Source organism: Acipenser ruthenus, chromosome 39, assembly GCF_902713425.1.
Source record: "Acipenser ruthenus chromosome 39, fAciRut3.2 maternal haplotype, whole genome shotgun sequence".
Taxonomy (NCBI): domain Eukaryota; kingdom Metazoa; phylum Chordata; class Actinopteri; order Acipenseriformes; family Acipenseridae; genus Acipenser; species Acipenser ruthenus.
In genome coordinates, this window is record NC_081227.1 from 3,239,614 (window position 1) to 3,258,083 (window position 18,470).

General features: G+C 40.8%; 1 protein-coding gene across 2 annotated transcripts; it reads right to left on the reverse strand.

Moving 5' to 3' along the window:
- Window positions 1-1,229: 1,229 nt before the first annotated feature.
- Window positions 1,230-12,639, reverse strand: LOC117966679 (neurogranin-like). Of its 2 annotated transcripts, XM_034913238.2 has the most exons (4): window positions 12,479-12,639; window positions 12,414-12,444; window positions 9,175-9,388; window positions 1,230-2,008 (listed from the first exon to the last, which is right to left on the reverse strand). In XM_034913238.2, the coding sequence occupies exons 2-4, from the start codon at window positions 12,426-12,428 to the stop codon at window positions 1,953-1,955; spliced, it is 285 nt and encodes a 94-aa protein (XP_034769129.1). In that variant the 5' UTR covers window positions 12,429-12,444; window positions 12,479-12,639; the 3' UTR covers window positions 1,230-1,952. The 2 variants fall into 2 exon arrangements, with proteins under 2 accessions (XP_034769129.1, XP_058865867.1); XM_059009884.1 differs by having other exon boundaries at window positions 12,414-12,637.
- Between the last annotated feature and the right edge of the window lie 5,831 nt (window positions 12,640-18,470).

The window sequence follows — 18,470 nt, forward strand, 5'->3', positions numbered from 1 at the left end:
ATCGTACATGATAATGTGCAATGCATGGCCACGGAGCAAAGAGGTGTGATAGGGTGCAGAGCGGCCACCTCTTCAGCTTTGAAAACTGAAAGAAATGGCAGCATGAAGGAAGGATTCGTATTCGAAAGTAAAGGAGCTCAGCTTTAATCACAATGCAAACTAGCTTAGATTTTACAGTGTGCTCCACTTACTGCTGCCCCACATGGCTTACCACACTGTGATTAACTCCGAGGCTGTGGTAAAGACATGTGAGGATAGTGCTTCCACTTGTGTGAGTGTGCAGGTTTGTAAGGGCAGGGTTTTGTAGATGGACTTTGTGTTAGTAGGGCACTTTGTGCTTTTTTTTCTTATGGTACTATGATGATGCTAAGAGGTGGTGGTAACAGATAAGTCAATAATTACTAATTGTTGTTTTATCTAAAACTGTTTGTTTTATGCAAAACTGGTTTGTGTATAATTGCATATTTTAAAGAAATTCTATATCATCATCTAGCCTGTTTTTCTTTTTTTCCCTGGTGAGTTTTAGCCTTTATATACACCTCCCTCTAACTCCAGTATTTCCCAAGTGTACTGGTCAAATACTGGAACCTAGACTGAGGGTCTACAATATGCATCTCCTTTTACAGTGCAGACAGTGGGGGTTGTTCTAGTACATTCGTTTGTATCCAATGCCAGTCCTCATTCTTGCAAACCTGAAGCAGCGTGCACAGCTCTGTACCTGTTCTAGCGTGTTCCGCTTGTAGAGTGTGTCTGAGCGCTGTAACAAAACCGTGTTCTAATGAGCAGAAGAAGGAATAAGAGGGGATGTTTCATGAGAGTCATTGCCAACCGATTGAATCAATGAGATATGACTTTACACTACTGTAAGAAGTCAGCTGTATTATACAACATGTTCAAACGTATTACAGCGATGATGTTTCTGTAATGTAATGAACTCGTGCATTAACTTTCTGTATAAACATTACAGCTTCAAAAACAATGAAATGTTTCATTCACAAAAAACAGCATTGTTCTACAACAGTAACTGTGCCCTGTCCTGTTTAAGCTTAACCGTAAATGAACAGGTCAGTAATTAACAAGAATTAGGTTCGGGGTCTGAGAGTAGAGACAGGTCCTAATAAAGTGGCCGCGCAATTCAAGGAAGAGAATGTGAACCCCTGATAAAAAAAGAGGGTCTACTTTTCATACCGAATAAGACAACAAGTAAATAATGAATACACAGACCAAGCTTTAAAATCTCAGAGTTTAATGAGCACCGCTTTCAAGGTTCACAGATAGTAATCACTTTGCAATGTTGTACTGGACTGGTCTTTCTTAATGCTAGGTATACATGCAGCATGCTAATGCATGCACTCAGTTTCACTTATTACATTGGCATTGTCACCCATCTGCTTAAATGGAAAGGTATCAATCAATGAAAACAAAAACAAACAAAAAATACCCATAGAAAATCAAAAATTAAATCCACTTTCCTGGTACCCAATTGTCATACTTTATTATTTTTAAGCTTGATTATTAAGAAAGGTACGAAAAATCAAAGAAAGATACAAGAGAGAGAGGAAAAAGAAGGCTTACATTTACATTGTGCAATTTTAGAAAGACAGATTTGATTTGTTAATAAGTAGGGTCTAATAAGTGGCAAAATCTATTATTATTATTATTATTATTATTATTATTATTATTATTATTATTATTATTATTATTATTATTAGCAGTAGTAGTGTCATTATTATTATCACTCATTATCATTATTATTCACTGAGAATAAGGTATTCTGTCTACAGTCGTCAGATTACAGCAGGTATCAGAAAAGTGGGGAGGAGTTCTCTTTTGAAATAAATAATACAGTACTAATAAAACGTCATTGTGATGCTCGGAGTTTCGTGACTGAATGGATTATTGTGATTAAAGGACCTCTCGGTTGCCTCTGTCCTGCAGTCTCCTCCCCAGCCTCACTGCTCGGGTGTGGAGGCGTCCTCGCCCTCCCCTCCTTCCGACTCCGCTGCCCCTGGAACACAGACACAGCCCGTCACACAGCTGGGAGCACTGCGGCACACACGAGCCACCAGACCAAAGGCAAAGCAAAGGGAGCTGTTTCAGCAACAACAACTCCAAACATAAACATAACACTGGAGCGGACGTGATTTAGGCTGCAGCAGTACTAATTATGTAGTGGGATGTCTGAGTGAAGGGTGACAGATTATAATCAACGTAATCAGCAATATTAAAAGACAGTAGAGATTGCATGACTGACATTATGTATGACCCAGTTTCTTAAGCCTCGATCGGCTGTACCTCTGTTGCCAGACCCAGTAAATATGGTCAGTCGAGTTGCCAGAGGTGGGAGAGAGCTTACAGATGGTTACAGATATTAGACTGACATGTTCACTTAGATTGTGATCAGCTCAAGTCTCAAACACTCAAAGACTCTAGCATCTCACACGGTTAATTCCTCTGTTCTTTAACACTGTAGCTCATCATTAACTGTTTTTCGACATCACTACAGTATTATTTGATACAGACTATTCAATCACACTTCCAGGTGTTGGACAGAGGGAGACACCTGTGGAAAATTGCATCAAAGGGTGCTCAGGGCACTTGAGCAGCTGAACGGTTAGGAGGCTTTGTGGTCCAGTGGTTCAAATCCCACCTCAGCCACTGACTCATTGTGTGACCCTGAGCAAGTCACTTAACCTCCTTGTGCTCCGTCTTTCGGGTGAGACGTAATTGTAAGTGACTCTGCAGCTGATGCATAGTTCACACACCCTAGTCTCTGTAAGTCGCCTTGGGTAAAGGCGTCTGCTAAATAAACAAATAATAATAATAAAACGGTTATCAGGAAAGCAGGGGTGCTGAGGGCTGCAGTGTGCTGGGAGACAGCAGGCAGTGTGTGGGTGTACTGGGGGGTGGGCAGAAGCAGCTCGAGATGAAAGCTTGCTGGGGAGAAGCACGCGGCTCCTCTGTCAATTCTCCATTCCGCTGCCTGACAGCACCTGCTCCACAGCCAAACAAACAAACAAACCGGATTACTGTGCCAGTGTCTCATTATTACTGAGCAGTGCCGAGCAAAGAGGAGCAAAATAAAACTAAGTAAAGCTTCTCTGAAAGGGGAAGTAGCTCAGAAATGTCATTTTTATTTCAATGTCCCCTTGCTATTTCTTTGTGTTCACAATCATTCTAAGTGGTCTCCACTATTGAAGTTGCAACCGGTTTTCTTAACATCCTACCTGGCTTTCAGCTTGCCTGGAGAACCCTAAGTGCCTGCACTGACCAGCCTTCCTCACTGCATTCACAGCATGCGACAAGGTAACCTTTCAACTCTGCCAGACACACAGACCCTCTCTGTCAACTGTAGAGGTGTGTAGAGCAGGTAGGGGTAGCAGAGTTGAAAAGTCGCATTTTCAAAGCAAGATCAAAGCCAGGTAAAGGCAGATTTGGAGAAAAGTGACAATAACTTATTACAGGAGCAACAGAGCCCAGAGCCACTCCGAATGATTGCAAACATAATACATTAGTAAAAGGCTACTTACTCTCTAACAAATGGTCTTAAATAATAATTGAGAGGTTTGTGGCTGTGCTTGGGACTGTGCAGACTTTCGAACTGAGTTCCCACAACAAGGGCTGGAGGGACTTAGCCAGGACAGAATGACTGCATTTCAACTAGCTGAACCAAATTAATGAAAATCCCACCTATAGTGAACCAGGCAGGCACCACTACAAGATTATCTGAATACATTTCTGAAGTGCAGTAAATTTGCAACTCAACTACAGTGACGTTCAACCATGCTCCCAGTGCTCTGAACAGCAACCTGAGATCTCTCCATAGAGTTCATTCTTTAGCAGTGATACAGCAGTTCAGATACATTCAGAACACACAACCAATGGCATGAGTTTCACATGGCAGTTTCTAATGCTCTTACCGTAGCTAATTTGTGCGAGGGATGCTCCTTTCTCTCTGCGTCTCTGAGATATGACAGTCTGGGTGGCGTTGTTACATTAGCAAGACAATGCTTGTCACAAGCCTATTACTTCTGTTGCTATGATTCAGAATCCCTGTTTCCACTTATGAAGGGCTTGTAATAGCAGTCCAAAGACGTCTCCACTATGTGGGGAATGGAGATAAAGTACAGCAGGATGTACTGCTACTCTGTATTTCTAACACAGTCAGATCCATTCCAATCCTGTTTCAGGATGATGCGTACAGGGGACAGTTTGAGGGGTCCTTGGCTCTGCAAACACCACCCTACTCCTGGAAAACCCCTCAGTAAAATGCACAAATAATGTTTATTGACCAGGTGGCTGGGATTAATATTATGCAGGTACAATGAATTTAGTGGGACAAAATGACACCTCTGGACTTTAAGTTTATAGTGATGGTTTTAATGCACCGTATTATAACAATGCTAAACACAAAGGCACAAGGAAGAAGGACAATGCATTAAGTGTGAAGCTCTCCCAATGCACGTACCCTTTAAAATGGAAGGCATGCATATTTTATGAAGCAAAACAAGATCCAAGAGCATTGCTTCTGCTGTTTAAAATTTCAACACAGCACTACCATGAATGATCTTCTCTGCCTTCTTAACCACTTATCTCTCGAAGCACCGAGAGCTTCATTCTGGGATAAGTCTCCTTTTTTGGATATTCATTTCATGATCTGTCGTTCCTGCATGTATCTGATCGATGTCAGGGGACAACACATTCATTAAAAAAAATACAAAAACACAAAAATGGAAATCTGTCAGAGTACTATTTTTAGTTAAGCATATGGTGAGCGAGCTCTGTCAGTTGCCTGAGGACATTCTCTACATGTTAAGCATGATATCAGACATCTTTGCCCGTCACTCAAATAGAATAGAAATGATGCTAAATTATTTTGCAGCAGAATATATATATATATATATATATATATATATATATATATATATATATATATATATATATATATATATATATATATATATTAGGGGTGGGCGGCATAGCTTATTGAAAAATAAAAATTGCCAAGTAGGCGCTGTGGAAAAGGAACATTCCTTTAATTTCACTTTGTAGAGTTTCCAGACTCAAAAAGTAGCTACTGTATAGAAACAGACAAAGAAATCTTGGTGGTTCTCTTGACGTTCCAGAACTGTCATCCTAAGGTGTGGAAATAGGTAGACAAACCAGAAATAGTTTATTTTAAAAGCAGGACGCATGAGAAACACATTTCTGTTTGTCATCTGTTCCCTCTCGTTGACAAGTTCAAGGAAAGACAAGGTAGGCCACGATTAACTTGTGTACATTTACATCCCTTATGGATTCTCATCATAAATCTGAGCCCATGACTGAGCCCATGCGTTTTACCTTTGCTGTCTGGGGCCCACAATGCACCTGGAGTTAAAAATAACACATTCTGATGTGAAGGCTGCTTAGCAACCGGCAATTAGAATGCCGTTGTTAAGGACAGAGCTAAACTGGGAAGCAGGTGCTTGGCCTTCCCTTAGGATGGGCCTCTATGAGTCCAAACGCTCTCCAGACAGCCTGTTAGAGAGGAATGGAAACTAGGACAGGGAAGAAAATAAGCTTTCAAATCTGGTGACCCATTTCTAGGTGACACCCAGATCTAGGGCTCCTCCTAACCTGCTAGAATGGGAAATGGTGGAACTCAACATAGGTTCATTACTAGAGGTACAGTCTTAAAGAGTAATACAGGAATGAAATATCACAGTTTTCTTAAACAATGTATTCTCCTTCTTTAGATTGCTTTTCTATATAATTTATTGCTTCAGTCATCTCATTCCGCTGACTTTTACCAAAAACGAAAGGACTCCCGTGGACTCAATAAAGCTCTCAAACATGTATAATCTCAAGCGGCAGCTGGTACAGCAGATGTTACCATTAACCGCTACCCCTGCAATATGTGGATGCAAGAAATACTGCAGGAGGACAGGCTAATGGTTACACTCTGGTGTACCAGCTATACTTAAAGGAAAGCTATTTTTGAAAATTCTACAGAGTCCACAGGGTTGCAATATACTAGTTTTCAAAAGTTGTGAGGATGAGATTCAAAGCAAATATAAACAACAATACAAATACATAATTTAAGATAACCAAGTTGCTTTAGAAGTATGATTTAGTTAGTTTAAAATAAGTCAAATTATATTTTGATGATCTAAAACTCACCCTTCTCTTTCTGCTGTATTTTTTAAGGGATGAATTAACAGTATGACTGGGAGGGTCTCCCTCTCATTTGGGATTATAGATGAGATGGGATTATAGGGTCACATATTGTGTCAGCAGACCAACAGAACAGCTGAAAATATTGCAGGAGCAGACAGGGAGAAAAGGAAAGAAAATCCCTCATGGACCTTCTTTTCCATCTCATCGCCAATACTTTCTGATTCTGTTATCACCTAGCAACATGTAATTAGGAAGATGTGATGTGAAGATGTGATTTGCCAATTGGTCTCGGGAGGGGGGGGGGGGAACGACACAACCTTCTGGTTAGCGTTTTGAAGGAATGACTTCCTTATCCAAATGAAAGTCTCCATTTAAAATGAGCAACAGCCTTCATTACCGACTGCACTGTGCAGTGTTAATAAAAAGAATAAATAAGCTGTTGAAATGTTGCATGATTTTAACGCCAGGAAGACCCTCATTTCATTTTGTTGGAATGCAGCGTATGCTTTTATCCTGAAGGCAGCGCTTGTAAAGTAAAATCACTTCCTCTCTAGTGCGCCAGTATCCAAATGTTCTCCAAAATGCACGATTCACATTGGAATTTTTCAACAGTGCTTCTCTCTCTCTCCTCGAAGGAGATGTCAGAGGAGAGCAGCACAGGATCGGGCTGTTAATAATTCAGCACTAGGGAAGAGGAAGAAAAAAAAACTTTGCACAGCCTAGAGCAAGGAAAAGCTCCAGAAATATAATCCTTTCATCTCAGTGAGAACACAAGGTGTGAGTTTGGGTTCAGCTAAGTGAACGTTTTAGAGGTTGAATCATACACAGAGATCATGCAAGGCAATTGGCCTCCAACCTAACCTTGACTTCATGATGAAAATGCCTTTGCTCCCCTCAAACAGGTTAATGCTTTAGGTTTTACACCAGTGTAAGAAACAGCCAGCTGCCCATTGGGTTTATAAGGGCTGGTAAGTGCACCTCTTGAACCCTGAGTATGTAAACCAACATGCCAAGCTGAAGACTTTCTGAGTCTGCGGCCACGGGTTTTATAAGGCTCTGATCTTGTGGTCGTTGCCTTTCCACATAGATGGTATAAAACATGTGCTTGTAGAAGGGGGGCCAGTGAAAGAGGGTAGGGTCAGCGTGGCCAGAAACCCCACAATAATCCTTGAAGCCCACACTGCAGTTGGTCAGTGGCATCAACCAAAAACCTGCCGTGTTATTTGTTTTTGATTTAGCAGGTGCAATGGAGAGACTTACCTCTCTCAAATGTCAACCCTTATCGATAGCTTTACATCTCTCTAAGTGCACCTGTTGGACACTCGACATGCCACCTGCTGGTCAGTGATCCTATTACAGTATCTCTCAATACCAGGTCTGGTCCCTGAAGGTTTTCCAGCTTGTTTTTGGAAAATGTTTGTTGCTTGTCATAATTAGTCTTCCCTGCGCTGTCTTGACTGCAGAGAAACGGAAGCCATTGCCTAAGGCTTTGAATCCCTCTGAGCCCCAATTAACAGAAACATATATTTCATGGGATGCTGTTAAGTGTGTTTCAGCTCATTTAAAAATAAACCAAAAAGGTTCCAGCAAGAATTAAGCTCTCCTAATTTAAATAAGACTCATCTGAAGGGTCACGCAAATACCACGGCCAAGCTGACAGCTTTTCCTTTGAAGAACACAGAGCTGGAGAAACTAGGGGTATTTAATATTTGAAATGTTTACCAATATTGACTAAACGTTAAACCATTATCAGAAATATGTAACCTTAGTGTACAGTGCAGGCCAATTTATTTCATAATAAATTGGGGGGCAGCAGTGTGGAGTAGTGGTTAGGGCTCTGGACTCTTGACCGGAGGGTTGTGGGTTCAATCCCCAGTGAGGGACACTGCTGTTGTACCCTTGAGCAAGGTACTTTACCTAGATTGCTCCAGTAAAAACCCAACTGTATAAATGGGTAATTGTATGTAAAAATAATGTGATATCTGTATAATGTGAAATAATGTATAATGTGATATGTTGTAACAATTGTAAGTCGCCCTGGATAAGGGCGTCTGCTAAGAAATAAATAATAATAATAATAATAATAATAAATATTCATCACCTTCTTTTCCGTACACAATTTAGTGCTCTACACATTCGTGTCTTCTACACAGATGCTGATACAGTCATTTATAAAATAGGCATGGAGGTTATCTGGTAACGGCTTTTCCTATTAGTCACAAACATTTCCACTATGTTTGTAACTAATAGGAAAAAACCTTTAGGAAATGTAATGTAAAATAAGCTACCTAAACACAACGCTGGCAGTGCTCCACATCCTGGTACAGGTCTACCTTTGGAGCAATTACTAGACCATGGCCAACTATATTTCAACCAGCACTCACCCTCTGAGACTCTCAGACCCCCTGCCTTCCTCCCACTAGCGCGGTATTCTGTTGATTGCTTCATTGATTGTTCTGCTCAAACCCACTTCTTTCTGCAGTGAATTCCCAGTCCTACTAAATACTGAACTACAGCCTAGTATATCTAATCGATACAATTTTAAAACCCTCTGCTACAATAGTTCTGCTATATATATTTTTTTGGATTAGCGTATAGATCTCACATAAATCTATAAATACCTTAGAAAGGAAGAGATGAATATTAATAACAGGAAAGATCAATGATAAAATAATAAAATGACGTTACATAACATAATTACGAATGTAAAACCTATAAGAAACTGAACATCAGTACAATTAGTAATATATATATATATATATATATATATATATATATATATATATATATATATATATATATATATTAATCTGTGTGCAAGTATTGGCATTGAATGATAGCCCCCATCCGCCATTTCAAATGTGACATTTCTCTCCGCTGTTTGGTTTTGGTGCAGGGAGGCCTCTCCATCACTCTTACCCCATTTTACCATAGATAAGTCCTCCTAATGGCTGTTCCCATTGCCCCCTTCTTTCTGGCTTCTTGGGTTGCAGCCTGTCTAGTGTGCACCCCTACCTGACTCTGTCTGATCTCCGTTGAGTGACTCCCGATCTCCAGAACCCTCCTCTGCCCTGCCGCTCTCCTCGTCCCGCGGCTTGTCGTCTTTCATCTTCTTTCTAGTCATGTGACCGCGGAAGCTCGCCTGGATTTTGGCTGCGGCCTTGTTGGCCTCTGGGTCGTCCAGGGGAATGTCCATCACATCCTCTTCCTGTTGTTTATTGCAGTCCTCCTTAAGAACAAACAGAGAGGACGCGATTAGCGCAGTTTCTGTCGAGAGGGAGGGGGGAATGTACTGCGGGATGAATGTACTGGGAGTTAAAGAGATGAAAGGCTCTATTCTGGATTATCTGACAGAGAAACGTATCCCCCTGAGTTTACCAAGGAAGATACATCAAACAAAATGAGATAAGATAGACAGGAGCCAGGTACAGTTGATCTCATAAAAGTACTGCCTTTGTGCTTCCCTGTTGCTAGCTGGCTTCACTCTCATAAATCAGCTGCAGGTTATAACTTTAACTTCTCACTGGTTTCATACCTAGATACCTCCTGGGTCAAGACTTCATTCTTTGAGGGTAAGACTTTTCCTCACTACTTGAACTATAGACCCCTATTATGAAACACCAAAATGATGTCCTCTTATGGCTCCACCAGCCCTAAAACTACTCAGTTCCATAAGAAACAGTTGGGAAATGCAACGAACCTAAAGGAAGCTGGCTGTGACTGGAAGATGAAATCATTACAGAAGAATGGCATTGGGGTCCCTTTGCTGTAGAACCCATTTTATTTTGTACAGTGTACTGTGCTTGGGGTCGCATGAAGATATCAGCAGTTGAATTGCAACAGAGGTGCTCAGCTTTCATGGAGATGCCTTCTACTATAGGGGATGAAGAGCAAATGCATACTGTAGTAGACTTGATGAGATTTACTAGGCTTCTGGTGCATAGCCAAGTTTGTACCAGGGAAATGATAACTGAGGCAATGGCAAAAGTCTAGTTAAACAGCCAGAACAGCTAGACTTGACCTAAAATAGATATATCAGCCATGCTGCTTGCTGCTGTGCACCAGTCTGGAAGTCTGAGTGTTTATGGGTATTGTAATCAAGCTCTGTACATCAGCCCTCCAGTGAGAATTTTCTTAAAAAGAGATGGCATCCAGACAGCAGCAGATTTGTTTACTTCACTTCTGTGCTCTAATTAGCTACCAATGCGACTCTTCGTTTGATGTGCTTTGGTATTTGCTGTGTTTTGCCATTAAGGTAATCTCTGTGCACCCTGGGACATGCTGTCGATTAAAGGGCTCTCAGAATATGACAATCCCACCTAAATGTTGTGTCACGCAATCCAGTGCAGTGACCAGTTGTTCCAGATGTGTTGTACTGTATGATCTCCTGGATCCTTGGATATATTCTGTTCTGAAGCAACAGCTGCTATTCCCCGGGGTAATCTAATCCAACTCTGTATACGCTGCATCTTTAACACACAGAAGTAGCGTTCCTGTTAACACACAAGTTTCCTACCCCTCTTGAAACCTGACATGATGACGCTTGTAAGCCAAATAGGAATGCATCTACTACTACTTGCAGCAGTGGGAGGTTATAAACAGCATCCTCAATCTCTGTTTCCAGAGCTTTCTACTGAAGACAAAAATGCCTTCCTATAATAATTAGGAGAAAAACAAATTCTTGGATACTACAAATTGGAACAGCGCACTGAACAGTGAGACTGCGGGATGTCTCAGTTGTTGGCAGACTCTGAAGTGAGTGGGAGTGGAACCACCCACAGAAAACATATCTTCATTAGCTGCTTTTAGTCCATTTTTAATCCGCTGCCCAGATTTCTATATCTTATGTCTACAGACGTATGTAGACTTACAATGCTTTTTAAAGAAAATCAGCAGTGCAGGGGGGAAAAAATAAAATACTTTTTTTTTTTTTTTTTAATCACCTACTTTAGAGACCAAAAAAGTTTCATAACGCTTGTTTGAATGGTTCGCCTGAGCTGATCCATGCAAACGCTACACGCAGTTACTCGTGTATTATCAGGTGAAGCCAATTAGTAACGCACGGCATTTCACAAAGGTCTATATAATAATGCAAGGAATTAATCAACCGAACGAATCTTTAACCGCACAGAATCTTGGAGCACCCACTACGTCACGGGAATAGATCATCAGAATCACAGTGTGAAGACATCAATTAGAGCCTTAAAGATTTAAACCGAACATGCAAAGCGGATTAGAGGCTTTGAGAACACAATTTCAATTACAGCGCATCATACACACAGACACACACACACACACACACAGACACACACACACACACACACACACACACAGACACACACACACACACACACACACAGACACACAGTCACACACACACACACACACACACACACACACGCACGCACACACACACACACACACACACACACACACACACACACACACAGACACACACACACACACACACACACACACACACACACACACACACACAGACACACACACACACACACACACACACACACACACACACACACACAGTCACACACACACACACACACACACACGCACGCACACACACACACACACACACACACACACACACAGACACACACACACAGACACACACACACACACACACAGACACACAGTCACACACACACACACACACGCACGCACGCACGCACACACACACACACACACACACACACACACACACACAGACACACACACACACACACACACACACACACACACACACACACAGACACACACACACACACACACACACACACACACACACATATATATACAAGCAAGGCATCATCAAAAATGAAACTATTTTATACCACTCAACTTTGTACAGTATCCTCAATGCCATATTCATCAATGCATAAAATAAAGCAATGGAAACACCGCACACAATTTTTTGTTTGTTAATCCTCGCTATTAGTTAAATATTGAATAACTGTAGCCTGTGAGTTAAAGAATGCGTGGATAAGCAATTCAACCACAGGAACAAGGGAAATAACGAGAACATTAAAATTAGCAGCACTTCATGCAACACCACTCAACAAACAATATCAGATGGATACAGAACCCCCCCCCCATATAAAACATTCAATGCATTTAAACCCTTGTTTAAGCAACTTAAAAAAAAAAATCCAGGTACATTAGTACATTCAAAGAAAAAAAAGAAAAAAGAATATAATTCTGTGTTGGAGTGAATAAAAAAGAAGCGTCCTACATACATTGCAGCAATCCATGCCGGTTTGTTTTTTTCTGTTTGTGTAAGGAGAATAGAATCTTGCAAAACGATCCTTTCGCAGGGATTTGAGAGTTGAAGTGGCAATCCTGCTGCTCGCTTCTTTGACAGCACAGTAAGATAGTGTTGCTTGCCGTTGCTGCGCTCGCTACCCGCTTCCACACAGCGCTCCTTGGGTGAGTTCTCCAGAGGATCTCTCTCTCTCTCTCTCTCTCTCTCTCTCTCTGCTCTTACATAATCTTCCTTCAGAAGTCAAAGCCAGCCTATCAGAGACCCTCACTCTACACAAGAAGACTTGTTTTTTTCTTTTCTTAAAAAGAAATGTCCCTCATATCGGTATAATTGTTCTATACATAGATAACATATACAACCCTACCCAACAAACACACTTTACCATATTTATGGAACATTTGTTTCTTTTGAATTTTGATGCAGTATAAGAGAATGCATGCACATATAAAATGCATTCATTTTAATAACTGCATACCCCTGCCTGTCAGTTGCATTGAAGATGCATGCAATGCAATTAGCAGAGCTAAGCATGAAAGGCTTGTTTAGTCCTTGCTCTCTCAGATGGTGTACAGAAACCCATTCCTTTTGGTCAGATGCCATCCAAAATGTTACATTGCCTCCAGAACTAGATCTAAGCTGAGACATGTGCAAACTAACATCTCCTTCTCTCATCTGTCCCAGTCCTGTCCCAGGTCGGCCCTGTTCTGGATTGCTGTCTTTGAGACCCGACCTCAGACCTTGCAGGTACCTATAGGTCCCACCTTATTAATGATACTGTCTGTCAGTGTGCTGTCCCATTATAGTTTTTCACAATATATATATCTAAAGTATGTTCCTGTAGTTTTTTTTTTGTCTCAACCCTAAAATTGTAGGTGATGCAAAACCTTTGCCCATAGCTGTACACTCTGAGTTATCAGAAAGCGTGTTTTGTTGGTATTCCGGTTTATTTACGTTCTCAAACGTCTTTTCAGAGGAAAGTTTCCATCCTTATTGAAACCTGCTTGTCTACATCACTCTACCAGCCTGACCAAATTAAAGTAATGAGCAGAGAATAAATAAAGAAAACACCAGGCAGCTGAACTGCGCTGTACCAAACTGTATGACGGATAAATGTGAGATTCCAGAATAGCACAAAGAAAGTAAAAAAAAACGACCTACTTACAAACACTGCAGTAAAAGTGTGAAGTGTTTGCCTGGAGTGACTATCATATAATTGTTAAAACGCGAACAGAAAATTAATTATACAAGTTTAATGAAAGATTAACAGACGGTGAGGGATAAATCCAATTTAACCACAGAGAATCAACCTTTAAATGTGTTAATAAACCCAGCCTTCCCCGGGGTGTTGCATCCTTGTGACAATATTAGCATGCCAACATGAATTAAATATTTGCATAATCTAACATTTATATTACCCTTGATCAGATACCATATGAGCTGCAACACAATGTCTGTAAGGATGCTCCCCAGAAGCAATGTGCCCAGGCTAGCAGAACGTTAAGGTTTAGATATGGGATGCCGACCTCTGAGATTTGCAGAGCCGGCGTTAGACTCGTGGGGGCCCCGGGCAGAGGCTAAGGCGTGGGCCCTCCCCCCCTCTGTCCCTCCCTCCGTCACATTGGATGACTTCCACTGCTGCTAAGGTGACATATGCGGTACTAATATAATTGATCTACTCTGTAGATATGACCTAACTTAGCCTTGTGGGGCCCCTCATAGCCAGTGGCCCCAGGAAATGATTTTTTCTCATGCAGAAGCTACTGTGATTACCCAAAATATGTCATTTTCAGTCACAAAGGACTAGTGACCACTGGGGGGGTCTCTGGAGGCTATCCCATTATCCTTTATAAACACATCCATTCCAACAGTGTTTACGTTTGGATTTTGTCTGAAGCATTAACATTTCAGACTCACTGTGTCCTTTTCCCACTTCGAATCATCCTAGCTGTCTCAGCACCTGCTTCAAAAGGCAAAGCCCTTTGATTGACAGCACAATATTCCTCAAAGGCCAGAGAGAATGCATATGGTAATACTGCTTTGCATATTAGGATTACAAGTCAGCCGACAGCAAAGGCCATCGTTTTAAGTGACCCCTTGCTCAGCACACCCTGAACTTTCTAACAACGCAACGGTTTCTCTCTGCTAAACAGTTTTAAGGAGTTTCATACGAAATAAAATGAACTTGTAAATTCAGGGCATTTTTAAGAACCCACAGTAAGTGTACCGTGCTTGATGCTGCGGTCTCTCTGTGTATATTCCAGCCTACTCTGAGAGGTTTGCTAGCACAGAACTTCACTTCTTACTGCAAGACAACTCGGATGACATGTGCTTGCACTGGCGGCTTCAATTAGTTTCAATGCAAATGTGAGCATAAAAATGTGTTGAGAAAAAAAAATAAATAATCACACCCCTGATTTATATGTGAAAACTATGAAAGCTTCCTGCTGGAATTCAAGCTACATGCCAAGTGGTGGCTGCTAAAAAAAAGAACCCATACATTTTACCTGCACACACCTCTATTTGCCATACAGGGCTTAAATGTGCTGGTTTGAAAGAAACACATATTTCCATTTTAAACTATGATCTTGGGTACTTGCTGATTCAGCCATTATTACTCACTGTCTGTAACTTTTTCAACCCTCGGGGAAACAGTTTTCACTATGAGCCTCATCTTCAGTCAACATTACTATATTATATACTCGTGTATGTTTATAACAAAGAAATATATTACATTACCAAAAAGAAAATTGCCAAGAAATGAATATGTGTTTCTATTGGATTATATATATATATATATAAACTGACAGAAGCACTGCAAATAAAGAAAAGCAAAGCTATATTGCACATTCAGTGCTATTATTTCAACATCAAATGATCAAATCTATAGCGTGGCAGCCCCCCTGGTGAACAATGTCACTAGGCTGGGTGTCGGGGAGTGCGGTTTGAGCTGTGCCCAGCACTTTCCTCTCTGTATTGATGAGTCTAGGAGTCTTCAGCTCAACACAGGGGCCCGCCCACAGAATTAATATTTGCTCTTGTCAATACCAGCTCTCTATTTCAGGATCCTATATTGACATCATGTTAAAAGCTGCATTTCCGTCCCTCTCTGCCAGTGTGTTCGGTAAGGAAAACGCTCAATGCGAAGGTAGCTCAGTCCAGCAGACAAACATGTGGGCTAGTGCCTCCCATTACACTGGCTGAAACTCAAAATGATCTCTACTTTTATAAGGGCCACTCTGCACTGTGTCCTTTTGTATCGACCACAGATGTGTTCATACTATCTGTATACAGGCTGCAATTACATCACCTGTGTGAGAAGGCGATGGAGAGCTGAAATCTCTATCCTACCTCTCTCCCACCTTCTCGTGCGGACAAACCAAGATTAACGTTAACAAAATCCCCACTGACTGCATTTTCATGTATGCAATATATCACTGCCTTCCTTCTCAATATTAACATCAACATTGTATTGTGCTGCAGTAAAGATTCATTTCAGACATTCGCAGCTCCCCCCCCCCCCCCCCCCCAACTCCCCCCAGCTATTCAATAAACTAGGTGCAGTCTTTATTCCACAGGGAGCAGATTCATCCTACCACTCGTGGGCAATAAAAAATAATTTAATTGGAACAAGTTTTTTTTTTTCTGTACCGTACTGTAGCAAGACTGTGTTTTTGATGTATTATTCATTAGATTTCCTCGGTACTGTAACTCAAAATAAAATAAAAAAGAATCTGGTGAATGTCAGATTTTTCTCTCCAACTACTTCTTGCCTCACAGTTTTAAAAAAAAGAATCTGACATTTTTAAGAAACCTTATCAGCTCTAAACAGCACGTGCTTCCTGTAAAATGCTGATAGTTAAAACAAAAACAAAAATTACTCTGTTTTTAAATAAATAAATACAATGGAATGTCATTAAAACATCTCCCTACTGCAACTACAAGCAGGAGTATGTCTATTTTATGTAATAGAAAACAGCTTTCAAAGAGGGAGTATAGCTGTAAATACATGAAGGGTGTGTAAACAAACTGGACTGTCAAGTTTACCACCCAAGTGTACCCATTTGAGTAAAACTGAAATGCATCTTTTCCTAAGAGATGGGTTCACTGTTACAGCACCCCTGCATAGTACATGTTAACCATGTAACCATGCTTTACATTATTCATTCTATACCTGCAATGCACGTTTCCTTATGCTTGATAATTACTGAAGTATGTTAAAAAATGACTATGCTTTTACGTGCTTACTTATTAGAGATTCACTGGTCCACTGCACTTGTCCCATTGCTCAGATAGGATTTCTTTTTGAGAATCAAAGTTCTGTGAAACGCTGTAGTTGATCACAACTAAATCCAATTAGCCTTAAATGACTTGAACAGTCTCGCTACAGTAAGCAGCCGGTTTAAAATGATAATATGGGTTTCGAGGGAGCGTTGAGGAGCATTCCCTGATTAGATGGGATTGTATTGTGAGATGCATTACCATAAGAAAGGGGTCTCTGTGTGCCTTTGTTTAATTGTGACAGCTTGCTGTTTGGCTTACTAGCTGTCACACTGTAAGTGTGGGTGTATCTCCCAAACAAGCCACTGAGGAAAACAGCTTACTGCTCCACACCACATCCAAGTCGTTCTATATTAGCCTTGTTAAAACCACTCAAAGGATGTTTCAACTCATCAGTGACACCCTCATATATATGCTAATGCATAACAGATTGATACCAGCACAGTTTAACTGCTGTTCTGGATATTTCCCTGCCCTGCACCTAATTCGAAACTGGAGTTTAGCTTAATCCAAAATTTGTAGGACCGAACTATCGTTAACTCATTTAAACAGATCTGCTGTATTTATATTTCCTTGTTCAAATTTGCAGCGACAAACCAAGATGAGGTGGCTTAGCAACTGCAGATCCATTGATTAATGAGCATCGTGTGTCACTGGTAAGCTACCCAGAATAGCTGCTGCTCTGACCCTGTGAAACACACAGCCACTATTTGTAGAAAGGACAGAGCACGGGGCTACCCGCTTGCAAGGAGACGGTGCTCTACATCCTCAGAACGTCTATGAACAGAGTGGTGCCAAAGTAGCACAAACTACAATGAAGGAGCCTGCACCAATGTCTACTGTCAAGACTGACTAATCTTTCCCGGTTCAGTAATAACACGAAGAACTGGCTCAGTAGCACTTTTAGAAGGTACAGTTTGATTATACCCAGAAGGAAATGTTATATTTAAAATGTGTTACATAAGGAATTGTAAATCAAGCTAGATATAGCCTAAATGGTGGCTGATTTTCATAACCTTGGTGAACACATTTGAATTAGCTCAGTGTTGATATAGAATTCTGCAGCTGTTTACATCAAATGAATACTCGCCATCCTCTTTTTTCTAACAAACTCTCCCTTAGAAAGACCAGAGACCCGGTCCTCATTATTGCAGACTTACACATTTCTAAGCATCTACTGAACCTTTAATGTAAAAGCCTGCATGTACCGGACTCCATTTATTAACTTATTTACAGTATCATTGAATGCTTTTGGTTGTAATTTGAATACTAGTGGACTGACTTTTCCACAAACATCAGACTGGGTTCGGATATTTTTGTGCATTCTCTGATCATACAACTGACAAACTGCGTCGCAACACTACAGTAGTAAAATGTCACTTTTAATTACAAAAGGGATTGGCATGACTAAACCTGAACAGAAAATGATTGGTTTATCTTCATTTCTTTTAAACAGTGAGAAAAAACAATCTATCTGTTTTTTCCATTTGCTGCCCTTCTAGGTAATGTATCCTAGCAACTCAGACCTCAAGGCAAACTGTATTTAATCAAATTAAACTTGCGTTTCCTAGAGTGTTTTATCATCCAGAGTCTGAGATCTCTTTACTTTAGATTAAAGAAGTTTGATGCCCTACAGGACTTTGTTGAGTTGACCCTATTGTGCACTGCAAAACGCTCCAGGTTTGACAAAACCCAACTAAATCTTTGGTCATTTACCCAGTACGAGTGTCCAGCACGATACACACAACCATGG

Bases quoted from the DNA above. Each gene is read 5' to 3' on its own strand.
- LOC117966679 (XM_034913238.2), bottom strand. The intron at 2,009-9,174 runs GTAGGGGTGCAC...TCTGTGTTCCAG, and splicing joins CGGAGATCAGACAGAGTCAG to GGGCAGCGGAGTCGGAAGGA.